The 27,495-nt window shown below is 47.2% G+C and overlaps 1 protein-coding gene across 2 annotated transcripts in view; it reads right to left on the reverse strand.

Annotated features, from left to right (window-relative positions):
- The window catches only part of METTL22 (methyltransferase 22, Kin17 lysine), a 407,031-nt gene that overhangs the window by 375,364 nt on the left and 4,172 nt on the right, over positions 1–27,495 (reverse strand). For both annotated transcript variants that reach the window (XM_082261015.1, XM_082261014.1), the window contains exon 2: positions 3,669–4,007. In XM_082261015.1, the coding sequence (XP_082117141.1) occupies positions 3,669–4,007 (339 nt within the window). The remainder of the gene's footprint in view (positions 1–3,668; positions 4,008–27,495) is intronic.

Raw genomic sequence — 27,495 nt, forward strand, 5'->3', positions numbered from 1 at the left:
ATGAAGAAATTCGATTTTTTACAATTTGTTATTGGGCATGTTTTATGGCAGAAAGTAAAAAATTGTTTTGTTTTGTTTTTTGTTTTTTTAATTGTTAGACTTTTTTTGTTTATAGTGCAAAAATAAAAACCACAGAGGTGATAAAATACCACCAAAAACAAGCTCTATTTGTGGAAAGAAAGGACAAAAATGTTATTTGGGTTGTGCCGCACAACCGTGCAATTGTCAGTTAAAGTAACGCAGTGCCGTATCGCAAAAATGGCCTGGTCTTGAAGGCAGGTAAATCTTTCGGAGGTCAAGTGGTTAGAGTGGTTGTAAAGTCAGGAGGCTTTTTATCTTAATGCATTCTACGCATTAGGATAAAAAGCATTCTGTGTGCAGCAGCCCCCCTAATACTTACCTGAGCCCATCTCTATCCAGCCATGTTGCAGTGTCTCGGCTGCCTGAAACTCTCCCTCCTGATTGACTGAGAGGGCAGCGCGGCCCCATTGGCTCCCTCTGCTGTCAATCAAATTCAGTGAGCCAATCAGGAGAGAGAGGGCCTGGCCCCGGCTCTGTGTCTGAATAAACGGAGCTGCAACTCGGCTCGGGTTCCCCCATAGCAAGCTGCTTGTTGTGGGGGCACACAACAGGAGGGAGGGGCCAGGAGCAGAGAAAAGGGACCAGAGAAGAGGAGGATCTGGGTAGCTATGTGCAAAACCATTGCACAAAGCATGGGTGTATGACATACCTATTTTTAACCAAAAAACAAGACTTTACAATCACTTTCATTTGCACCCTCAATTCCCAAAGGGTTTAATTTGAAGCCTTTATTTCCATTGGAGTGGATTCAGAGCCTTCACTCACACAAGAGTTTATAGAGCCTTCACTCTCATAGATGTACAGTACATAGAGCCGTTCTTCCCACAGGGGTTTATGCAGATCCTTTTTTTCCCACAGGGTTTCATTCAGAGCCTTCCTTTTGATAGGTGTTTACTTAGAATCCTCCGTTCTCAAGGGAGATTATTCAGAGTCTTTGTTTCCACAGGAGTTTATTTGGAACGTTCATTATCACAGGAAATTATTTAAAGCCTTTTTTTCAACTTTTCAAGAGTTTATTCAGAGCAGTCAATCTGATCCTCCATTCCAACAGCAGTCTATTCAGAGCCCACTGTATATTCCCACAGGTGTTCATAGAGCCTTTGTTTTCAGAGTTCATACACAAGGGTTTATTTAGAGCATTCATTGGCACCTTCATTCTCCTAAATGATAATGAAGCCTTCATTTTCGTGGCAGTTCATGGAGCCTTCATTTTCACAAGAGCTCATTTGGAGCCTTAGGGGTTGATTTACGGAAATCGGAGAGTGCAAAATCTGGTGCAGTTGTGAATGACAGACAATCAGCTTCTAAATTCAAATCCCCCCCCCCCTCTTCCCGTTTTATCCTACTAAAATTCATTGGGTTCATAGGCTTCCTTAAAAGTAATACCATAGTATTATGTTATGGATATTTATAATTATTATTACATATTATACCCAATATGCCGATCCCATTGTACCTTTCCAACCACCCATTTTATTCCCCTTCCCCCTTATATATACCTAATTAGGGATGGAGACAATTAGCCTTGGATGGGCATTGCCTCATTTAAAGTCCCAACTGTCTTGTCACTGTGTTTGTTTTTGTTTGTTTTTTGTTTATGCATTTAGCTTCTAAATTCAGGTTGTTCAATTAAGCTTTGACAAAAAAGACTGAAGGCTGATTGGTTTCTATGCAGAGCTGCACTGGATTTTGCACTCTCCAGTGTTAGGTTCGGTTTACACTTATGTGTTTTTTAATGCTTTTTGCAGAAATTCACTGAAGTCCATTTAACATGATTTCATATACACATCTATGCATTTTTGGAAAGGGTCAGGGACCTTTTTTTAAAAGCAAAATGTAGCTTTTTGGTTTAATAGGCTTTAATTGAAAAGCTGCAGAAAAGCTTGTAGGGCATTTTTGCTATAATTTTGCCTCGATTTGCAATTTGTGTCTTTTAATCCACCCAGCAAAAAACAAGCTAAAAATGCATAAAAAACGTGTGAATCAATCCCTTAATTCTTATGTGGGTTTATTCACAGCCTTCTTTCCCATAGCTCACTCAGAGCCTTCATTCCCACAGCAATACATTCAGAGCCTTCATTCCCATATTTCATAAAGCCTTCATTCTCATAAGAGGTCACTCGGGCCTTAATTCTTACTGGGGTTTATTCACAGCCTTTGTATCCATAGGATTTCACTCAGAGTCTTCATTTCCACAGGAGTTTATTCAGAGCCTTCATTCCCATATTTCATAGAGTCTTCATTCTCAGAAGCGCTTTTTTGGCACCTTCATCCTGACAGGAGTTCATTCAGAGCCTTGATTCCAACAGGATTTCCTTTCAAAGCCTTCTTTTTTACAGGAGTTAATTTAGAGCCTTTATTCCATTGGACTTTCATATCCATTATTCACATATAAGTTCATTCAGAGCTTTTAATTCAATAGGGCTAATTCAAGACAAACAGAGATTTTATTTCCTCAGGAATTTATTCAGAGCCTTCATTCCCATAGGAATTCATTGAGATGCTTCATTTCCACATGAGTTTACTCAGAGCATTCGATCCCAAAAGTCATTTAGATCCTTCATTCACACTGAAGATCATTCAGTGTCTTTTCTCCCACAAGAGTTCATTTAGAGTATTTATTTCCATAGGAGTTCTATTCAGAGCCTTAATGTGACACTAAACTGTAGTTGAAAAAGAAGAAAGTATGTATTTTTAACCCAAAGTATTGCTCTCTGCTTCTTCCAAAGCTCCAAGTTTCTTTTCTTTTGCTGCTGTGATCTGCCTTTCTTTTAAAGGGGGGCTCCATGTTCCTACTGTATGTAGAATTAAGTCACCCTTTCTTGTTTGCTCCCGACATGGACAAGGAACTAGGATTTGTAGTGTACATAGAGCAGTGCACATGACTGCAGCTAATGTCCACTGCATATTCAAAAAAAAAAAGAAGTGGGGGGAAGGAAGAAGAGTCTTGGGAGTTGAGAGATGAAGGTACAATGAGGAAGAAAAACACAGAGACAACTTCATAATAAACTGATTAAAGGGCTAGTTGATGTCTATGGATTATTTTTGGAAAGTAAGGCTATAATTTAGTGTCACTTTACATCACACAGGAGTTAATTTGAAAATGGCATTCCCAAAGGAGTTTTATTTTTTGGTTTCTGGGTACAACCCCCCTCCCCCCCCTCCAACTCTCTCCTATGCTTTACTCTTGTTTCTATTATTTTCAAATAATAATGCACACCTGTTGCTGTGTCCTGTATAAGCTGTGACTGAGATCTATTTGGCGCTTACAATTGGCTTCTACTCCTCTTTCCTGGAGACAAGTGGTGGTGGGGGGGGGGGGGGAGGGTGTGAAAGAAAGGTTATTATAAGATTCTGCAGAGGTTGACTTTAAAGTGAATTTCGCGCAACTTGATGCAATTCCCTGCATTAGCAAAGCATAGGTTAACTTTAAAATATTTACAACCAATAAAAAATACCTTGTTGTATTGTATTTATACGGTACATCAGAACCAAAAGCAGAAGTGAGAGATGTTATTAATAAACTTCAAAGTTAGTCAAAACTAGTAAAAAGCCATAGTTTCACATTTGCAAAATGTGTTACTTACCTATCGTAATTACATCTTTATTATTTACACATTTTTCCTCTTCAATTTGACCTTCACTACCGATTCTTAGAATAGTTGGGCACACCACTTCTCGAGCATAATCCTTGGTATCACCCCTGTCTGAAGGAGACTGTGGTCTTCTCTGGACTTCAAGATCTCCATCTTCATCAAGAAGGCTTTCTATTGCTTGTATATCACATAATGTTGGAGCTTTAAAAACCAGCAATTCTTCTTTACATTGTTTTTCTGTGTCTTCATTGTCTGTATTAATGACACAATCTTCACTTGCAGGTTTCAGATTACTGTTTTGCCAAAGGATCTTAAAATGTGTCTGAAAAACTTCAGAAGACAGAAAAAAAATGAGTGCAGCTCGATCAAAATGTAGATTTCAGGCATTATCAAACTGTTTGTGTACTGTTCAAAAGGACGGCAGATAACATAGGTGTCATGAGCCTGTAGGGTAACTGTCAATTTCAAGCATGACTAAACTGAATTACAAATACTATGGAAGGGTAATCAGTTTGCATACATGCACATACAGTACCTCCAAGCTTTCATGGGTAGCAGAGAGACACCTTTTGGCTATTAAGGAATATGAAACTCTGACATTTAATATTTCTAATATGTACCCTGTACTTGTACAAAAAAGTATCCTGTTCACTTTGTATTATTTCATTTGTGTGAAATCCCTGGTGTTCCTTCCAGTCCTTCTGCTTTCCTATTAAAAACTGAAAACACTAAAGCTGGAGAACACAACTTGGTCAGTTTTCTAGCCTGCTCTCCTCCAATGAACAGACTTGTCCTGACACCTCCCCTGCACAGCCTTTCACTGGGAAGATCAGTGTACTGCTGTTTCTCCTCCTTCAGCTCTTATGCAGTTGAAAACAGAGAATACGTGATTATGTAAAAAAGGGAAAAAAGGTGTTTGTCATTTTTTTTCTTTATGTATACGCAAATGATTTCTATTTTAAACTGAATGGGTTGGTTTAAAAGTTGGGTTTTACATATACTTTAAGATTTTAGGAATGGCGTGCCATTATGTTCATAGATGAGGGAAATCTGGGAGTTATGCATGAATTCAGCAGTTTACCTAGGATTCCACTTTGAAGAGTGTCAGGTAAATCGAATAAACCATGTTTTGTGTGAACCTAAAATACATCTAAAATGATGCTTTAAGCTTGCATGTTACTAATGAATGTTTTTACTTGAGGAAACATCTGACAACAGGATCTCAAACGGAAGCTATGACAGTTGCAGCATGATGGAAACCAACCACCTACTTCCTGTTTGATCAGAAAATTTACATTTGTGGTCAGAACAAGAGTGCCGCTAGTTCCCTTTCTGTGTCAGTCACATGATGTTAACGCCCATTTAACTATTAACTTACCATAAGAAGACATGGACGATGATTGGATTGACTATACGGTCACACCTAAGTTACAACCCAGAACACACCTATGCCTTATGCATATTCATTACTATAAAAAGCTTGAGCCCTTTGTTGTCAGTAGGATTTCACGCAGGCAGACTGATCTACTTGCTTGTATTGTGTTTTCCTTCATGCACATGAAATAAAGCGAATCTACCTGTTTTTCCTATAATCACCGGTATTAAGCCTGAAACTCCAGCTAAAAATACATAAAAGCCACTTCAGCAAAAGCACATGTGAGTTGTTGCTTGCCTCCCCACTGGGTCATGTAACTAACATTATCGGGACCTCAGAGGGTTTATTTCCTCACTGTTAATTCTGAGTGTAAAAATCTTTACAGCTAAATAACTAAACAGAAAGGAGGTTAACCTCAGGAGTCCATCCAATTCAAAAATACTGTAGTACAGAACTACACATTATTAATCCTTCCAAATCATACCCCCGGGTCTGTTCTGGAAACAAATCATCACTGAAGGAAACAAAGCTATTCATAACAACAAACAGGCCATTGTCTTGGTTGGTGTGCATATGCTGTTTCATGTGCTGGGGTGGTTTCAACAAATGCACATATTTACATTAAGCAGAGATATTGGCTTGGATTTTCAATATTATTTTTAATGAATATTTATAGTTCCACTCTTATGAGCAAAAATGAAACCAGTCTTTCACACTCCAAACCACTGTGATTTTCCAGCAGAGAGTTATAAATAAATTATAGAAATACAAATAAGAGTCTAAAAACAGGACATTCTGCATCTGTAACAAAAGGATTGCAGCAAATACAAAGAGAAGATCTTCTCTGATTTGTAATAAGAAGGGCAGTACTCATTTTTTTTTTAACCACTTAAGCCCCGGAAGATTTTACCCCCTTCCTGACCAGGGGGTATTTTGCGATTCGGCACTGCGTGACTTTAATGGACAATTGCGCGGTCGTGCGACGCTGTACCTAAACGAATTTGACGTCCTTTTTTCCCACAAACAGAGCTTTCTTTTGGTGGTATTTGATCACCTGTGCGATTTTTTGATCACGCGCTATAAACAAAAAAAGAGCGTCAATTTTGCAAAAATAACAATATTTTTCACATTTTTTTATATGAAATTCCCCCCAAAAAAAAAGTAAAAATCAAAATTTTTTAAAATTTTCGGCCAATTTGTTTTATGCTACATATGTTTGGTAAAAAAAATCGCAAAAAGCGTATTTTGATTGGTTTGCGCAAAAGTTATCGCGTTTACTAACAAAGGGAAAGATTTTTGTCATTTTTGTTGTTTTTTTTTTAACGCGTAATGGCGGCGATCTGCGATTTTTTTTGCGGTACTGCGACATTGGGGCGGACAGATCGGACCCTTGACTGACATTTGTGACACTTTTGGGGTTACCAGTGACATTTCTACAGTAATCAGTGCTATACATATGCACTGTTACTGTAAAAATACACTGGTTGTGAAGGGGTTAACTTTATTTGGAAGGGAGGGGCTGTGTGTATCCCTAGGGGCGTGCTTTCTACTGTGATTGGCTGTGGCTTGAGCTGTAAGGACACTGATCAACGGATCTACATACTAGATCCGTTTTATCAGTGTCTTTACAGCGAGGAGAATGACAGGCAGCTTGTTTACACAAGCTGCCTGACATTCTCCCTCTCCCCCGCCGATCGCCGAGTGAGCGGCGGACATCGGGTCCGCTGGTCACACGCGCGGGGGGGTCCGTGACCACGCGGGAGCGGGAGCGCGCCTCCGGGGGCGCGCGCTCGCTCCCTAGACCCTCACAAGCTAGTGACGTAGCCCTACGTCACTTTGCCTGTGAGGGGCTGACTGCCGACGTAGATCGGCGTTAGGCAGTCGGCAAGTGGTTAAAAATACATTTTGACTTGAATTTAAGTGTACTGCAGGGGCAGTGAAATTTGTCAGTCATTATGAGGATAGACCTGTTTATCCCAAGCATGTTTAAATTCAAATAATCTACATAGACTTACTACCTCTGGTGGAGGTCTGCATGCTCAAAGCATGCAATATTCAATAAACATTATACTCCTGTTTTGTCTGTGCTCCAGCAAGGGAGATTTATTCCTTCTATCTGCTTTGATAGCCATTGTCACTGACACAAAAAGTGATGGAAAAATCAACATTTTAACAGCTTCCCACCCGCACTATTGCCAAAAGATGGCTACAGCGCAGGATTACAGTTCTGGGAACCCAGAACCCCATCCTTTGGACACAGCTGATCACAAATCCCTGGAAAGAGCCAATCACAGCGGCCCTTTACCATGTGTTCAGTCACAGCTGGTCATATGTAAACAAACTTGCCGGTTATTGGCAGTCCTTTCCTCACGCACTGTGTCTGTGTGAGGAAAGGAGACTGATAACCGGCAAGGCTGTCAGTATATTGTTTACACTGATAATCAGGGCACTGATCATCAGAACAGTCCCATCAGTGCAGCTTATCAGTGCCGCCTATCAGTGCCCATCAATGATGCCTCATCAGCGCCCCCTTATCAGTGCCCCTTATAAGTGACAATCAGTGCAGCCTCATTTGCGCACATCAGTGAAGGAAAAAAATTCATTTTTTGCAAAATTTTAAAACAGAAACTGATAAAAAATTGGATTTTTGTCTTACCGTAAAATCCATTTCTGAAAAAAAACAATATACCCTCAAAAAGGACCAGGTCCTCTAAACAGCAGCCTGCAAAACCTTGTGGCGAAAGGAAGCATCCGCAGATGGCAACACATCAATTTGATAAAATTTAGTAAAGGTGTGCACAGATGACAAGGTAGCCACCCTACAAACCTGCATCATTGACGCCTGATGACGAAGGCCCAGGAGGCACTAAGCGCCCTAGTAGAGTGCGCCACAACAGGTAAAGGAGGAACCTGACACTTAATTGAATAGGCTTGAAACACTGTCTGTCTGATCCATCGTGAAATGGTCGCAGCAGAAGTGGGCAACCCCTTTCGAGGTCCGTCCATGAGTACAAAAAGTGAGTCTGACGTCCTAAAAGATTCCGTAGCTGCCAGGTACACCATAATTGCCCGAACCACATCAAAGGAATGCAAGGCAATTTCCTCAAGATGCTTTGGCCTAGGACACAGGGAAGGCAACACAATGTCTTAATTCAAATGAAAATCAGAGACAAACCTTTGGAAGGAACAACGGACGGGGGTTGAAGAACCACCTTGTCTCTGTGAACCACCAAGTAAGATGGACAAGACAACAACGCCAGCTCTGACACCCTGCAGTGATTGCCACCTTCTAGGATAACGCTAACAGGGAATCCGCCCTAAGATTTTCAAAAGGAGGTTTCCGGAGGACTGAAAGCACAAAATTGAGGTCCCAAGGTAGCAATGGAGACCGCACCGGAGGAGCCAGATGTCAAGCTCCCTGGATAAAAGTATGCACCAAGGAAAGTGTGGCCAATGGTCACTGAAAGAAGACTGCCAATGCTCGAGACCTGGCCCTTGATAGTACTTAAGGCCAGGCGCTACTCAACCTTGAAATTGGAAGAAGGTCAAGATCTGAGCCACCGAAAAGAAACGAGGATGAACCCCAAGAGACTCACACCATGCAATGTATGACTTCTATCAGAAAAAAAGATGGGTTCCCCTGTGGGTGGGACTTTTAAGGCACTGATATTTCAGAAAATACGCATAGGTAAAAATAACAAATATCACTTTATTGAATGTAATTATACAAAAAATTGTAAAACATAAAAATGTTCATTTATGGGGGTCTCATGGTGAACGCTTCACTTTGTAATGTGATGTATATCTAACTTTGCCCGCTGCTATTTTTTATGTTTTACAATTTTTTGTATAATTACATTCAATAAAGTGATATTTGTTATTTTTACCTATGCGTATTTTCTGAAATATCAGTGCCTTAAAAGTCCCACCCACAGGGGAACCCATCTTTTTTTCTGATTCTTCATTCGGGATGTGGCACGTTAGGGACCACTCTACATGAACTACATATGTTTAATGTATGACTTCTATGTACGATGGTGATTCTTCCTAGAGGTAGATTTTATAGCTTTTAACAGTGTAGGAATCACTGAATCAGACAAACCTCTATCTTTCAGCGCCTGTCTTTCAACAGCCAAGCCGTTAAAGCCAGCGACTGTAAAGCAGGGTGGAAGACTGGCCCTTGGAACAGCAGATTTTCCCTGAGAGGAAATCTCCAAGCCGGGTCGGTGTACCAAGACCAGCGAGACGAGTCTGCAGCCACTAAGATGACCAGAATCCCTTCTGCCTCGATCCTGCACAGAAGTCTTGGCAGAAGTTTGAGAGGGGGAAAAGCGTAAATCAGACAATACTGACCCCATGGGGTCACTAGCGCATCCGTGGCGTCCACCAGAGGGTTACAAGACCGTGCCACAAACCTTCTTGTTGAGACGAGAGGCTAACAGATCCACCTCGGGAGTACTCCACTGGAGGCAAAACTGATGAAACACCTCCGGATGATGTGACCATTCCTCCTGGTCCAAAGTCTGTCGACTGAGGTAATCTGCCTGCCAATTTTCCACCCACGGAATGTGTACAGCAGAGATGGCTGGAACGAAACGTTCTGCCCACCTTAGAATGCCAGCTACTTCCCCAACTGCCAGGACACTTACTGTGCCCCTGTAAGAGACGCTCAGCTGGACCCAAACAGGCATTTGTGTGCATGCCCAGGCGCACAGGATGAAATGTGCATCCGTGTACGAGCGTACGCGACGTGCGCACGTATTTGGCGCCAAACGGCCTATTTAAACTGAGCAGTGACAGGAGCATATTGCTGAGTGGTATTTCAGCTTGTTCCTGTTTACCTGTGCCCTGACCTGCTTCTGGATTACCCATACCGACCCGGCTTGCCTCTGACTCTCCTCTGGATTCCTGCCTGCCTACCTGTGACCCCGGCCTGTCTTTGACCCTGCTCTTGTCTTTATGCCTTTTTACCTCGCTGCCAGACTGTGTACCGACTTCGGCTTGTATCCCGACTCCTCTTCCGTCTCACGTTCCTGTACCTGTGCTGTCCGGCTGTTGACGACTCCTTGGCTTGTGTTCCGGCTTCGCTCCTGCCTTCTCATCCAGCATCACCAAGTTCCAGGTGCTCATCCGGTGATCCACAGCCATCAGTCTTCTGTCAAGGCACCACCTGCTATACCCGCCCTCCTGCCACTTTGTGTCCTACACCGCCTGTCATCTCTACCAAGGGTGTTGGACTGGAGGTGCAAGAGAAGCCCTCGCTACAGCTTGGTCTCCACCAGCTACGTGATAGTACCACTCAGCCAGATGTCGGAGACCGAGAGAGGGGCTGCACCTCTAGAGAAATTATGTCAGCAACTTGCCTCACTTACCCCTTACCCAAGCAATCAAATCCCTGCAAGAGGGCTACTTCCAGCTAGAGGGTCGCATCCAATCCATGGCCTCCACCCCAGTAACCCCTGCACCTGGGTCCTCCTTGCCTGAACGGCCCTATCTGCACCTGCAGTGGTTTTGCCACCACCAGAACCTCGGGTACCTTCTCCGGAACGATTTTCGAGTGACCGGCATAAATTCCAGGCTTTCAGGAACTCTTGTGAGCTGTACTTTGCCCTGCAACCACGGACTTTCTCACTTGAATCCACCAAGGTGGGGTTCGCAATCTCTCTACTTCTCGGGGAGCCCCAATCCTGGGCCCACCGTCTCCAGGAACAAAATAATACAGTCCTGAACACAATCACATCGTTCTTCAAAGCAATGGCGCAGCTTTATGATGATCCCCAGCGATCTGTTACAGCCGAAGCAACCCTACATGCACTACAGCAAGGCCGCCGCCCTGTCGAAGACTATGTCGCAGATTTCCGTAGGTGGGCCTCCGATACAGGCTGGAATGATGCAGCCTTACGGCATCAATTCCGTCCCGGCCTATCGGAGGGCCTTAAGGACGAACTTGCCAGAGTAGGTACGCCTGGTTCCCTTGACGACCTCATTGGTCTCGCTATCCAGCTTGATCGCAGGCTCAGGGAGAGGAGAGCGGAAAGAGCCGGAAGTGCCAGACCTACCTGGATGTTGCCTCAAGTCCCGTCACCTCCGGCATTTCCTCCACCTATAACTTCCCCAGCAGCCTCCAGGGTGGAACCCATGCAACTGGGGCTCTTACGCTCCCCACTGACCACTGAGGAGAGATTACAAAGACGCCGGAATAACCTATTGTAACGCTCCGGCGTTTATTTGTGTGGTGTGGATTTGCAGCTGCGGAAGTTACACTCAGTAGTCATGTAGAGATGTGTTGAACTACCATATCCAACTCTCAAGACTCATCATTGTGCATCAGCCTGTCTCAGCAAGCACATACACAAACACAGACACTCATTAAAAATGTTCCTGGAGTGATATGTTTATATGTGAAAGTATAGAGGTGATACTGAGGGGACAGGCGTGGATAGTGATAGCAATGGTAAGAGGTAACAGATGGTGATAGTAAGCACTTAGGATAGCAATCATGTACAGGTAACAGGTGGTAGTGAAGAGCAGATGAAGTGTACAGGAGATGCTAGGCTAGTGCAGTGACAAGATGGTAATAGGCTCAAGAGCTTGCAATCTAAGCAGCGGTGCAGATGTTAGATGTAACAGTATAGTTTTTAGAGTAGCAATAGTCTTTAGTAAGCAGAGTAGTAGTGAAAGTAGATTAGAAAGGTATTCCCCTGTGGGGTACTTATCACTGGTAGGTTTGTAAGGAGAGGGTTCCGGCGGTGAGGTAATGATCTTGTAGCGAGATACAAGATGTTGTAGCAAGTCTTCGGTCAATCCAGGTATTAGGGAATAGCTGGAGGATTCGGCAGCGTTAGGTAATGCTGTAGCAAGCGGTTTGCACAAACACATGTGAGTGAATGCCGGCGGTTGAAATAGCCGCTCAGAGCGGCACTCACTGATGAGGTCATTGAATTTAAAGGGACAGGTACTAGATGCAATCCACCTATCTATATGGTGGAACGTAATGTACAAATAATAGGCTGGAAGGGTACCGCAGGTACCAGGATCTTACACCTATGCCTCTATTGTGGGGAGGCAGGACATTACCTTCAGAACTGCCCTGTGAGGCCTAGTAAGTCTCAGTCTACTTTTTCTTCTTACCTCGCTAACTGTTCTAGGAGAGACCAATCCACTCACCTTACTATACCTCTCTCACTACAGATTCTCGGAAGGAACATTCAGGTCCCAGTCATCATTGACTATGGCGCTTGCAGCTGCTTCATGGACAGTTACTTTGCTCAGCATCATCAAATTCCTCTGCAAGCAAAAACCCACCAGCTATCTATCCATCTAGCTGACGGATACCATCTTAAGTCTGGGCCTATAACCCAAGAAACCTGTCCACTACTGGCTAAATCTAATAATGGCCACGAGAATACTTATATTTGGACATTATCCCATCTTCTCTGTTTCCTGTCATTCTGGGCATTCCATGGTTACAAGCACACAACCCTCAGATAAACTGGAAGTCAGGAGAAGTGGTATTTCCATCAACCTATTGCCAAGAAAACTGCTTCCAGCCTAGTCCTGTGAAACCTGCACCCCTTCTGGGTCTACAACCTGATCTCTCTGTGTCCCAGCTTGTGCCTTCAGTATATCATGAGTTCTTGGAAGTCTTCGATAAAAAGAAAGCAGACATCCTGCCACCCCACCATCCTTATGACTGCCCAATTGAACTTTTACCAGGTGCTGAGATACCGTTTGGGCGTATCTTCCCTCTTTCTGAACTGGAACCCGAAGCACTACGCCTCTAAATTGACGAAAATTAGAAAAAAGGCTTCATCCAGCCCTCTACGTCCCCTGCAGGGGCTGGTATCTTCTTTGTCAAAAAAAAAAGATCATTCGCTACGCCCCTGTGTCGATTATCGGGATTTAAACAACATCACTGTCAAAAACAGATATCCTTTGCCCTTAGTTCCCGAACTTTTTCAATGTTTCAGGGCAGCCACGGTACTCACAAAACTTGACCTACGAGGAGCATACAATCTAGTACGGATCCGCGAGGGCGATGAATGGAAAACCGCCTTTCGCACAAGATTTGGTCACTTTGAGTACCTTGTCATGCCCTTTGGATTGTGCAATGCTCCCGCCACCTTTCAACATTTTGTGAATAATATTTTCAGAGACTTTCTTGATCTGTTTATGATTGTTTACCTTGACGACATTCTTATCTTTTCAGGATCCATCGAATTGCACTGTGAACATGTCAAAAAGGTCCTCGGCTGCCTAAGAAATGTGAGTTTGAAAGGGAAACAATCAAATTCTTGGGACTTGTCATTTCTACCTCTGGGATCTCCATGGATCCCCAGAAAGTTAAATCGATCCTGGAATGGCCCACTCCCACAGACAGGAAGAGCATGCAAAGGTTCATTGGATTTGCCAACTTCTACCGCAAGTTTATTAAGAATTTCTCTGCCATTATCCTTCCAGTCAGCCAGCTAACGAGGCAAACTACTAGTTTCCGATGGAAACCGGCAGCACAAGCTGCGTTTGACCAGTTGAAAACCCTATTCACCACAGCACCTAATCTACAACACCCAAATCCTGCATTACCCTATGTTCTTGAAGTGGATGCCTCAGAAAATGCTGTAGGTGCCATCCTGTCACAACTTTTAGGCACAAAGTCCCTTCTTCATCCTGTTGCCTTCTTTTCCAGGAAACTCAGCTCGGCAGAAAGGAACTATGACGTGGGGGACCGGGAACTGCTGGCTATAAAGACGGCCTTGGAGGAATGGCGCTACCTGTTAGAAGGGGCATCTCATTCTATCCTGATCTTTACTGATCATAAAAATCTGGAGTACCTCAGAACTGCTAAAAAGACTAAAACCACGGTCAAGCCAGATGGGCACTGTTCTTTTCCCGTTTTACCTTTCACATCACCTACAGACCAAGTTCCAAGAATGGCAAGCCTGATGCGCTATCCCGCATGTACCCAGAGGATGGAGAATGTTGCCAAGTAGACACAATCCTGCCGGCCCAAAGCTTTCTACTTCTGCAAACAGATCTGATTACTCAGCTGAAGCAGGCATCCATAAGGGATGTCCTACCATCAGGTATGTGCCTTCAAAAACAAGAGGGACTTTTTTTTTTTTTAACCAAAAGGTGTTTGTACCCCCGAGTCTACGTTTCAAAATCCTCGGCCTGTGTCATGATCATCCCTTGGCAGGGCACTTTGGGATATCCAAGAGGATCGATCTTGTACAACGTTCCTTTTGGTGGCCTGGTCTGATGTCCAACTGCCGGTATTATGTCAGAACCTGTGGAATCTGCATCCGGAACAAGAATGACAAGACCAAAGCTTGGGGTCTACTAAGGCCCTTGCCCAATCCCAAGAGGCCTTGGGAGATGAGCAATATGGATTTTATTGTCGAGCTCCCTCCTTCTGAATGATTCTCTGCCATCTTTGTGGTGGTCGACAGATTAACTAAGATGGCCCATTTCATCCCTATGTTGGGAACCCCCTCAGCAATGAAAACTGCCCGGACCTTCATCACGGAAGTGGTTCGGCTCCACGGGGTACCTAGCAGCATCACCTCAGATCGGGGGGCACAATTTACCCCCAGATTCTGGAGGGACCTTTGCAGAATATTGAAAATCGAAACCTGCTTTTCCTCAGCCTATCATCCAAAAACAAATGGCCAAACGGAGCGAACAAACCAAACCCTGGAACAATATCTCCGGTGTGTTTCATCTTTTTCACAGGGTGACTGGGCATCGCTTTTACCCCTGGCGGAGTTTGCATATAATGACGCAGTTCATTCAGCCACAGGACAAGCCCCATTTTTTGCAAACTATGGGTACTTCCCAGCCTTTTTACCTGATGTGATGCCCGATTCCTTGGTTCCTGCAGTCCAGGAAAGAGCAAAATTTCTTCAAACCAACAACAGATTGTTGCAAGATGCCATTGTCAAAGCACAGCAAGACAATAAAAAAATTATTGACAGACCTCAAACAAGGAGACAAGGTTTGGCTATCCACCACTAATTTAAAGCTGTCGTGCCCATCCAAGAAACTAGGGCCTAGATATATTGGTCTATTCTCTATAACGAAACAAATCAATCCAGTAGCCTATGAACTTTTACTTCCGGAAACATACAAGATTCACCCTGTCTTTCATGTATCCCTGCTAAAGCCTACAAGATTAAACCCATTTCCTGACCGTGAGTCGGATCCACCACCACCTGAAAGAATCAATGGCAACGAAGAGTACGAAGTTGAAACTATTGTGGATTGTAGGAAGAGTACTGTCCAGTACTTGATTAAATGGAAGGGCTATGGCCCAGAGGAAAATTCATGGGAACCAGAAACTACCCTTCATGCAACAAAACTAATACAAATTTTTTTTCAGTCTCATCCTGAGAAAATGTTGCAGATGGGCATCCGGAGGTTGCCCATTGGGGGGGGGGGGCAATGTAAGAGACGCTAAGCTGGACCCAAACAGGCGTTTGTTTGCATGCCCAGGCACACAGGAAGAAATGTGTATATGCGCATGCGCGAATGCGCATACGCGACGTGCACACTTATTTGGTGCCAGACGGCCTATTTAAACTGGGTAGTGACAGGAGCATATTGCTGAGTGGTCTTTCAGCTTGTTCCTGTTTACCTGTGCCCTGGACCTGCTTCTGGATTTCCCATACCGACCTGGTTTGCCTCTAAATCTCCTCTGGATTCCTGCCTGCCTACCTGTGACCCTGGCCTGTGTTTGACCCTGCTCCTGTCTTTATGCCTTTGTACCTCACTGCCAGACTGTGTACCGACTTCGGCTTGTATCCTGACTCCTCTTCCGTCTCACGTTCCTGTACCCGCGCTGCTCGGCTGTTGACGACTCCTTGGCTTGTGTTCCGGCTTCGCTCCTGCCTTCTCATCCAGCATCACCAAGTTCCAGTTCCAGGTGCTCATCCGATGATCCACAGCCATCAGTCTTCTGTCAAGGCACCACCTGCTATACCAGCCCTCGTGCCACTCTGTGTCCTACACCGCCTGTCATCTCTACCAGGGGTGTTTGACAGGAGGTGCAAGAGAAGCCCCCTCTACAGCTTGGTCTCCACCAGGTACGTGATAGCCCCCTCGGTGAATGACATAGGCCACAGCCGTGGCACTGTCTGATTGAATTCGCACCGGATACCCCTGAAAATGATCCAGACAAAGTCTGACTGCTTGGAGCTCCAGTACATTGAACTGCAGTCTGGACTCGTCCAGTGTCCAGACCCCCTGAGCAGAATCTTTTCTTAGGACGCCTCCCCACCCGGACAGGCAGGCATCCGTAGTGACCACCGTTCAGTACAGGGGGAGAAAGGATTTGCCCTGGCGAAGAGCTGGAGAATGAAGCCACCAGATCAGCTACCCTCGCATACCCTGGCTCAGCCGGATCAAATTGTCTATAGACTGTGGATTCTTGTCCCATTTGACCAGAATCTCTTTTTGCAGAGTTCTCCTGTGAAACTGTACAAACAGAACAGCCTCGAAGGCAGACACTATAAGGCCCAGCACTCGCATGCAAGTCCGAAGGGATGACCGTCTGCTGGACAAGATAAGTTGAATTGCTTCCTGTAGTTTCAGGAGTTTTTCCAGAGGAAGGAACACTCTGGCAAAGGCCGCGTCCAGAGTCAGACCCAGATAGTCCAGATTTGTGGACGAAACCAGAGCAGACTTCTGAAGGTTCAGGATCCAACAAAACTCCCTAAGGATTCCCAGAGTAATCTCCAAGTTGTCCACCAGAGAAGGCGGAGACTCCGCTCACAGCAGAAGGTTGTCCAGGTACCCCAGTACAGCGATCACCCGCTGACGCAACAATGCCAGAACCGGGGCCAACACTTTTGTGAAGACCCAAGGAGCGGAGGCGAGACAAAAGGGTAACACCCCAAACTGATCATGCTCCTCTCCCACGGCAAAGCGGAAGAAGCGCTGGTGACCAACACATATTGGAATGTGAAGGTAAGGGTCCTTGATTTCAATAGAAGCAAGAAGATTCCCCTGATGCAGGGATGCCACTACCATGCGAATGGACTCCATTCGGAACTTCTGCACCCCCATAAAGCGGTTTAGCACCTTTAGTCCCAGAATTGGACGCACCTCCTTTCTGGGGGCTGTAAACAGGTTTGAATTAAGCCCCTGAAAACGTTTCGAAGTCGGAACTGGGACAATCACCCCTTGGCTCAGCAAGTCTTGCACTGCCCAAAGAGACCCCATAAGTGTTCTGGGGACAGGAGCAAGTTGGAGGGAAAAAACTGAATTTTTGTAAAATCTTACCTGTAAAATTCCTTTCTCTGAGTCCTCCGACAGTCACCGCCTCCTCATATTCGTCACATATGGGGTATTAGACTTTGCTCCGAAGGAGTAGCTAGGCAACAGAATATGTTAACAATAAAGCTTTAACATATCCCACCCTCAAGGGGTGGTCCCCTCAGTCAATACCCTCCTACTTCCTGCAACCATATCTCAGTTTTAGTGGAATAGCAGTAGAGTACACAATCAAACCCCAAAAGAGGGGCGGGGGCGGCGACTGTCGGAGGACTCAGAGAAAGGAATTTTACAGGTAAGATTTTACAAAAATTCCGTTTTCTCTTACGTCCTCCGACAGTCGCCGCCTCCTCATATTCGTCACATATGGGGACGTCCCAAAGCAGTGCAAACATGAGGGGTGGGAAACGCATTCGCGCCGAAAGGCAACGCAGTCTCCGCATCAAAGAAGGAACCTTACCAAAGGAAGGAACCAGCTGGGCAACAGCAAAAAACAAGTGCTCAACAGGAGCAACAACCCAGGAAAAGACAAAAAACCAGGGGATACAAAACTTATCCCAACAGCCAGGAGTCCCCAACAAGGGACCCCAGGGAACAGCCGCACTAAGAACCTTGCGGCCAAAGGAAGCATCCGCCGATGCCTGAACATCTACTTTGTAGAATTTTGTGAAAGTGTGCACGGTCGACCAAGTCGCCGCCTTACACACCTGGGCTACAGAAGCCCCATGACGACAGGCCCAAGACGTACTCAGAGATCTAGTCGAGTGCGCCTTCACAGGCACAGGGGGAACCTTCCCCTGCAAGGCATAGGCCTGTTCAATGGTCTGCCTGATCCATTTGGCGATGGTAGAGGCCGAAGCCGCCATGCCCTTCCGAGGACCCTCTGGAAGAACAAACAAGGAGTCCGTCTTTCGAAAAGACTCAGTCGACTTAAGGTAAACCCTTATCGCCCGAACAACATCCAGAGAGTGCAATCTCACCTCCTTCGGATGTTTAGGCTTCGTGCACAACGAAGGCAAGACAATATCCTCATTAAGATGGAAGTCCGAAACTCGTTTCGGAAGAAAAGAAGGATTAGGTCACAAGACCACCTTATCCAAATGAATAACCAGGTACGGAGACTTGCAGGACAAAGCCGCCAGCTCCGACACTCTGCGAGCCGAAGTGATCGCCACCAAAAAGGCGACCTTTTTGGACAACATAGACAACGAGATCTCCCTGATCTGTTCAAAAGGAGCACGTTGTAACACAGATAGAACGAGATTCAAGTCCCAAGGGGGCAGAGGATCCCGCCTCGGGGGAACCAGATGCCGCACACCCTGAATAAAGGTGCCAACCAATGGGTTGGAAGCCACGGGACGTTGAAACAGAACGGCCAGAGCAGACACCTGACCCTTTATCGTAGCCAGCGCCAAACGCTGATCAACACCCGTTTGAAGGAAAGACAGCACACGGGACACCGAGTACGTGCGGGGTGAAAACCCCCTGGACTCACACCAGGCAAAATAGGCCATCCAAGTACGGTAATAAACCTTCCCCGAGGAAGATTTCCTCGCATTGATTAAAGTATGGACGACCTCCGGAGAGAGACCCCTCTCCTTCAGGACCTCGGTCTCAACAGCCAGGCCGTCAAAGCCAGCGACTGTAAAGCAGGATGGTATATCGGTCCTTGAGACAGTAGATCGTCTCGAAGAGGCAGACGCCACGGGGCGTCGACCGCCAGATTCACGAGGTCTGCGTACCAGGACCGGCGAGGCCAGTCCGGTGCCACAAGAATCACCGTGCTGCGTTCCGAGTGTAACCTGCGAAGGAACCTGGACAGCAACTGAATCGGTGGAAACGCGTACATCAGCCTGTACTGATGCCACGGGGCCACTAACGCGTCCGACGCGTCTGCCCGAGGGTCGCGCGTCCTTGCCACGAACCTCTTCACCTTGTTGTTGAGGCGAGACGCGAACAGGTCCACATCTGGAAGACCCCACTTCGCGCACAACGTCTGGAAGACAGCCGGATGGAGAGACCATTCCCCCTGATCCAGGGTCTGGCGACTCAGATAGTCCGCCTGCCAGTTCTCCACTCCCGGAATGTGAACCGCCGTTATCGCCGGGACATGAGTCTCGGCCCAAGACAGAATGTCGGCCACTTCTCGAGCCGCTCGGGCACTCTTGGTGCCCCCTTGGTGGTTGATGTAGGCCACCGCCGTGGCATTGTCCGTCTGCACCCGAACCGGGCAACCCTGCAGCCGGTCCGTCCAGCGATGAAGACAGAGACTTATCGCACGCAATTCCAGAATGTTGATCGGAAGGGAAGACTCCCCCTCCGACCAAGTCCCCTGAGCGGACAGAACGCCCAGAACTCCACCCCAGCCCGACAGGCTGGCATCCGTGGTGATTACCGTCCACGAGATCGGACGAAACGACTTGCCCCCGGACACCAACGGGGACTGGAGCCACCACAGAAGGTTTTCCCTGGTGCGAAGACTCAACGAGATCTGAAGATCCAGAGATTGAGGTCGCCCGTCCCACCTGGACAGGATCTCCGCTTGGAGACCCCGCGTGTGAAACTGTGCGAAAGGAATCGCCTCGAAGGCCGAGACCATCAATCCCAGACATCTCATACACGTCCGCAGAGACGAGTTCGGAACGTCCCTGAGGGACCTGACTTCCTCCCGGAGAGTCCTGAGTTTGTCTTCCGGCAGGAAGACCTTCGCCTGCACCGAGTCCAGTATCATTCCCAGATAGGGGAGACGAACCGACGGACTCAGTGTCGACTTTGGAAAATTTATCGTCCAACCAAACTCCTGTAGAGTTTGCATCGTGACAGACAGGTCCTCCTCCAGACCCTGGCTGGTCGCAGACCGAACCAGAATGTCGTCCAGATACCCCAGGACAGAAACGCCCTGGGCCCACAATAATGCCAGAACCGGTGCAAGCACCTTGGTGAAGACCCGCGGAGCCGAGGCGAGACCAAAGGGCAACGCCACGAACTGGTAGTGATCCTCCGCAATGGCAAATCGAAGGTACCTCTGATGACCCTCGAATATGGGGATGTGAAGGTACGCATCCTTCAAATCGATGGAGGCCATGAATTCCCCCGGAGCCAGGGCAGCCACCACCGACCGCAGGGATTCCATGCGGAACTTGCGAACCCGCACAGAGCGGTTCAGAGCCTTCAAGTCCAGAATCGGACGAACCTTGCCCTCCTTTCTGGGCACGGTGAACAGATTGGAATAAAACCCCCGAAACCTGTCCCGATGAGGCACCGGAACCACCACTCCCTGAGCCCTCAGGTCCCGCACCGCCAGGTGCAGGTCCCGCAAGCGCTCTGGAGACAGTTGAAGATTTGAGGGAAAAAATCTGCTCTCCGGCCGAGAGAGAAACTCGATCTTGTAACCAGATCGAACGATTTCCAGAACCCATCTGTCCCGCACACGGGCCAACCAGGGCTGAAGAAAACCGAGCAAGCGTCCCCCCACCCCAAAACTGGGTGAGGGCGCCCCTTCAGGCCGAACTGTTATGGGCTGCAGGTCCGGATTGGCCGGACTTCTGTTTACCAGACCAGGGCTTCTTCTGAGAGCCTTGACCTTTGAACGGTTTGCCCTTGTAGTGCGGCCGAAAGGCACGAAAGGACCCCTGAGGGGGCCGAAAATTAGCATGCTTCTTCCCAGAAGCCCCCTTAGCCTTGGGGAAATGGGGCAAGAGAGTGCTCTTACCCCCGGTGATCCCCTTAATCAACACATCCGAGGACTCCCCAAAAAGGCGAGACCCATCATAAGGCAGATTGGCTAAGGTCTTACGTGAAGATTGGTCCACCGACCAACATTTCAACCAAACCAGGCGGCGAGACAACACCGCCACGCTGTGCACACCTGCAGCCAACGGAATCAGGTCCAGGTCCGCATCACACAGATACATGACACCCTGGTGGATCTGATCCACCATATCCAGGGTCGCCGGCGAGGCCGAGTCGGCCACTAGGACGCGCCTAAGCATCTGCGTCCAACTTGCGATCGCCTGGGCCGCCATGAGAGAAGCAAACAGAGCCTTAAGCATAGAACCCGTAACAGAATAAGTATGACGGGCAAGAGACTCCAATCTCCTATCCGTGGCATCACGGAAAACAGGGGAACCCTCTGCAGGAATCGCAGTGGCTTTGTTCAAAACTGCAATTGCATGATCCACTGGTGGAGGCACACACCACCTTTCATCAGTGGCAGGCGAAAAAGGATAACGCAGCTTGAATTTACTCGGTACCGCAAAAGGCTTGCGCAGATCGCGCCATTGATCCTTAACAGCGCGCTGAAAATCAGCATTGCAGGGAAAAACCTGCGGCGTCCTGCGTTTCCTCTGCGTCCCATAAGCCGCCAAGGCAGCGGGGGGACACACTTCGTCCTGCAAACGCAGCGTTTGCTTAATGGAAGCAATCAACTCATCCATGATTGCAAGCTCTTCAGGCGAGCCAGGGGGAGAATTATCAACCCCCTCAACTTCAGCCTCCACCTCAGACCCCACTAGATCAAGAGAGGAGCGGGACCCCGATAAGGAGGCCCCTGCCAGAACAGCCCCATCACCTTCACCCTCAGAATCAGAGGAAAGAGCAACTCTGGGCCTTTTAGTAGATTGAGCAGCCACCAGCATTTGCACCTGAGCAGCAAGGCCAGCCACAATAGTGGCTAAATCCCCCCCTGGGGGGGAAACAGCGGTCCCCTGGCTTTCCACCAATACTGTAGGAAATTTGCCCTCCTGAGAATCCATTGCCCCTGTAATGCCAGACAACCAAGGGTTAACCGCCCCTTTTAAGCAAGCGCGGCAAGCGCAGCCCACCGCACCACACTCAAGCACAATGAGACCCCCACAGGGAATATGCAAACTGAACACAGGCAATGGATAGCAAGAACAGAAGGATAAAACCTGAGGAGACCCTCGCCGCTGCTGCTGCCTCGATCGGTGTTCCAGGAAAGAGGAAGTGATGCTGCCAGGGCGCTTCTATGTAAGCCTATGGAGGCTACAAGAAAATGGCCGCCATGCATGTAAACCATGCGGCCGGAGCGGGTGTAGGCAAAATGGCGTCGTTTGGCGCCGAAACCGCCGCTCCACAGTGCATTAAAACACACATTACAGTCCAATATCAGAATACATGTCAGATCGCCGCAGCGATCGCCGTATAGTGCCCAAACATGCCAAAAAAACATGCCCCACAGCACACAGCTTCTCACACTGACCAGTCTGACACACACAGTGTCATACAGCTCCCCCCCCCCCCCCCCTTGCAGCCCACAGCATGCAGCCGAGAGATAGGGAGACAAGCAGTGTGAATAGAGGCAGGTTACACAGTCCCAGACTGACACCCCCCCAGACAGACAGGTCCCCACATAGATACACTTACCTCACATGGCGTGGGGGACCCGCACAGGCGAACAAGCCGCTGCACATGAGGCAGTGAGAGTCGCAATTCAAGACGCACAAAATGGGGGTTAAGAAACCGCACAGCGTCCAGTGAGGTAGCCACCTCACCAATCATCCCTGCACCGAACAGGGATGGGTCGTTCACTGTGCCAGGAGCGTTACCTGGCTGAACGCTCGATGGCAGACTGGGAAGCCACTGACCCACGACCTGCGACCAGGGGGATCAGCCCGAGACCCAGTCCGCATGATCCTCTTCGTCCGAAGAACTAACTAACGCTGACAAAATAACAGCTAAATAAAGGTAGAGAGAAAAACTCAAACAAAATATTAAAAAGAAGAAAGAGTCTGGGACAGAAAGTCCCAGCACAGAGAGAGCCAGCCACTCCTGACAAGCTAGACATTAAAACTGAGATATGGTTGCAGGAAGTAGGAGGGTATTGACTGAGGGGACCACCCCTTGAGGGTGGGATATGTTAAAGCTTTATTGTTAACATATTCTGTTGCCTAGCTACTCCTTCGGAGCAAAGTCTAATACCCCATATGTGACGAATATGAGGAGGCGGCGACTGTCGGAGGACGTAAGAGAAAAAAACTTTCCAGAGGGCAAGAACAAAACTCGATCTTGTAGCCAGACCATATGACTTCGTAGACCCACTTGTCCTGTAGCAGGGAGGTCCACGGGTCCAGAAACCAACGAAGACGCCCCCGCACCCCACATACGGGTGAGGGTGTCCCTTCATGCTGAGGGCGCCTTGTCCGCAGATCTGGAGAAGCCTGCTCTCAGCTTGCTAGACCAGGTTCATTTGAATCCTCCGGAGGGACAAAAAAACATCTTAAGGCAAGGAGGATGGACCACGTCTAAGACGGGGTTCCTTGCCCTTACTTGCCTGCAGAAGAAAGGTACCCTTCCCCTCTGTGAGACCCTCAATGATGTCATCCAAGAAAGCTCCAAACAGGCGATCCCCTAGGAAGGGGAGATCCGATAAGGCCTTCTTAGTAGTCTAGTCTGCAGACCAGCATTTAAGCCAAATAACACACCTGAGAAAGACAGCCTTGCAATCAGTGGAGCTGCATCCAAAGAGGCATCACAGACAAAATGCAGCCCCTGGACCAACTGGTTTGTCAGCTCAGCAAAGGCAGGGGGAAGCTGCTCCCCCTCCAGGTCCCGGCGTAAAAGCTTGGCCCACTCGGTCAGAGTTTGCGACAACAGGGCAATAGTAAAAACTGGCCAAAGTGCCAAACCGGCCACAGTGTACAAATGGCGGGCCACAGCCTCTGCTTGGGACTCCTCAACTGGAATCATGGTTGCTTTGTTTAACCTAGAAATCGGAGAGTCCACCACACAGATGGGACAGTCCACCTTTTTAAACAGTCCACAGGGGGCATTTTGGACAACCCCACTGTTTGTCAAAGTGAGCAGGAAAGGGGAACACCCTTGCCACTCTGGAGGGCTTGTGGGTGGCAAAAGGAACCATTTTTAAAGTCTCACGCAAAGATACTATAAGTGCATCCACCAGCGCCTTTTCACGCGTGGCTACAGGAGCAGAGGAATCATTCTCACTATCTGAGAAACAGATAGGTAGGTGAAAATGGGGAACGCTTTTTGCTAGCCTGTTTCCCAGGACCAAATCCACCTTGGACACCAAAGACTCCAGGACCGCTGTCAATGCAGGAAGGGATTGTTGGGACCCAGAGGGCCCGGCAGCCTCTGACACCTCCACCACTCTGGCAACACCACAGGTCACCAGACACAGAGCACAAACCAATCCTATAGCAGAGAGGGAGAGGACCCCACCAGACTCACCACCCATCGATCAGGCACCACTGCAACAGGCTATCTGCACACACATGCGGCGATTAGGAAAAGAAAGATCCAGGAGTCAGCACCAGGGGATAAGGAGGGGCTCCCACTGCCAAAATCACGGCCCATATATGCTTCAGAGTCATGGCCGCCCCTATTAGCAATGAGCAACCACTAGAAAATGGCCTCCAAGTGTACACAAACATGGCTGCCGAATCTACAGCACACAAGCTACAACAAAACTGCGGCCCTCACACCATGCGGCTCCCGGGGCCCAGGAGGGGTTCCAAGAGCCAAGAAAATGACACCAGCAGGAAGGGGGCCCTGGCAGGAGCCCACACCAGGTACAGTGACCTATGAAAAGCCGATCGTCTGGTCGCTGGTGGCGGGCGCCCCGCCATCACTAGCTCAACATCCCAGACTGGACTACCGAGAGAGGGGGGACGCTGCATGGGACGGAGGAGAACCGGGGGTACGATGTCTACCCCAAAACCCTCTAGGGAGAGGTGGGGGCAGCTACTCACCATACATGGAACAGAGTGGGCACCGCTTTAGACAGAACCTCCTCCCTATCAAAACAGGGGGCTGTCGGCCAGAATGAACGCTGCGACTCAGGCCAAGGCCAGGTCGTATGAGACCTCGTGAGACGTTTAACTCACAGACCAGGCCCGTCCACTGGGGCTATGTCGCGGCTGACCTAGCGGGGAGCTGAGGCTTGCACGCGTGCGCAGGCCAGAATGGAGTAACCACTGGATTTTTAAAAAAAAAGATTGCAGCCGGGCAGCTGCGAATGCTCCCTGTGAAGAGAGAACGGCGGTCTGCTGTTGTAAACACAGCAGACCGTTGTTCTCTAAGCTAACACCACAGAGCTCCTGTGTTCCTCCTATTTAGGAACAAAGGTCTCTGTGCTGATTTCACAAAGCCATCCCCCGCACAATTAGAAAACACCCCCTAGGCTCACATTTAACACACTGATGACCCCTGGGTTAATCCCTTCCCTGCCAGTGTCATTATTACAGTAACAGTGCATATTTTTAGCACTTTTTAGTGTAGTAATGTCACTGGTCCCCCCAAAAGTGTAAAAAATGTCAGTTAGGGGTCCGATCTGTCCACCGCAATGTCGCAGTCCAGCCAAAAATCGCTGATCACCGCCATTACTAGAAAATAAATAGAGAATAACATAAATCTTTCCTCTAGTTTGTAGAGGCGAGAACTTTTGTGCAAACCAATCAAAATACGCTCATTGGGATTTTTTTTACAAAAAATATGTAGCAGAACACAAATTGGCCTATAATGATGAAAAAATTTGATTATTAAAACATTTTTTGGGGGAATGTTATATAGCAGAAAGTGAAAATTTTTGTTTTTTTTTTCTTCAGAATTTACGCTTTTTTGTTTATAGCGCAAAAAAAAAAAAAAAAAACGCACAGGTGATCAAATACCACCAAAAGAAAGCTCTATTTGTATGAAAAATTGTCCAGTAAAGTAACACAGTGCCGAATCGCATAAAAATGGCCTGGTCATTGGAGGGGGGGAAATCTTCCGGTCCAGAAGTGGGTAATGTGAGCTGAGTTCAGCCTTATGTGCCAAAATGAAAAAATACCAGTTTTTCTCTCTTTATTTTGCAGTATTCAGTGCTGTAAGTGCTCTTGGGGTCTCAGCTCACAGTCTACAATGATCACAGTACAGGCAATCACACTAAGTCTACGTTTCCACTAGTGCGACTATTTAATAGCCTTCATTCCCATCTGAGCGACTTTAAAAATCAGCGATTTTAGGAGGTACCCGCACTACTTTGATGCAACTTTTGATGCAAATTTGATCCAGAGAGTGTAAAGTTTGATCTAGGCCGCATCAAAGTCGCACTATAAATCGCAATAGTGGAGACGTTGACTAAAGCTAAGTTTCCACTAGTGTAACTTGTCATGCGACTTTGGACACACAAAGTCGCATGACATCTCACAGCCCATTGATTTCAATGGCACCCGTTCCCATCTATGCAACTTTGAAAATCAGTGACCTTGAAAAGTTACCTGCACTACTTTGATGCAACTTTTGATGCAACTTTGATCCATAGAGTGTAAAGTTGGATCAAAGCTGTACTCCAAAGTCGCACTCTAGCCTAGTGGCTACATTTCCACTAGTGCGACTCTTAAGTTGCGCGATTTAGAGTGCGACTGATGAGTGCAGCTTTGATCCAACTTTACATTCTTTGGATAAAAAGTCGTATCAAAGTAGTGCGGGTACCTTTTCAAAGTCGCTGACTTTCAAAGTGGCATAGATGGGAACGGGTGATGTTGAAATCATTGAGCTGTGACTTGTCATGTGACTTTGTGTCCAAAGTCGCATGACAAATTGCACTAGTGGAAACAGAGCCTAAAACTCACTACTCATATGTTATGAGGAATAGAGAGCGATCTGTCTGTATCCTTCTAAACTTTGTACCTTATTTCTTTCATTTATTGTGGCGGTCACGTGCCCCCCCCCCCCCCCATCTCTCTCCCTCTCTATCAGGAGAAGCTGCTAGCCTAAACGTGTCTATGAAGACAGGTGATCATGCTCTATGAAGGATAGGAGGGATGGGCGTGGGGCTGGGCAGGTCTAGGCTTGCCTGTCTAAGGCTGGCCATACATGATACAATTTTCTTACATTTTCCTGTCCAATTTTCTTGAAATTTACCTTCAAGTATGTAGTACGAAGGCCTGCCTAATTAGATACAAGTGAATGTGTTGTTTAGCTTTGACCTCACATTATGTGGTTTGTGGTAGATCTAACAAAAAATTGTACAACAAAAGTTGAACATATATGGCCAGCCTAATGCCTCGTACACACGTTCAGATAATCGTACGACATATTGTTCGAGTAAAGTAGCATGCTACAAAATGTTGAATTCAACCATGTGTACTAACCATATGATTTCTGTCGTATGATTGTGTGAAAGCAACCTCAATGCGTAGCTACGTCTTG

Source organism: Pelophylax lessonae (assembly GCF_965119305.1).
Source record: "Pelophylax lessonae genome assembly, chromosome: 6".
NCBI classification, from domain to species: Eukaryota; Metazoa; Chordata; class Amphibia; order Anura; family Ranidae; genus Pelophylax; species Pelophylax lessonae.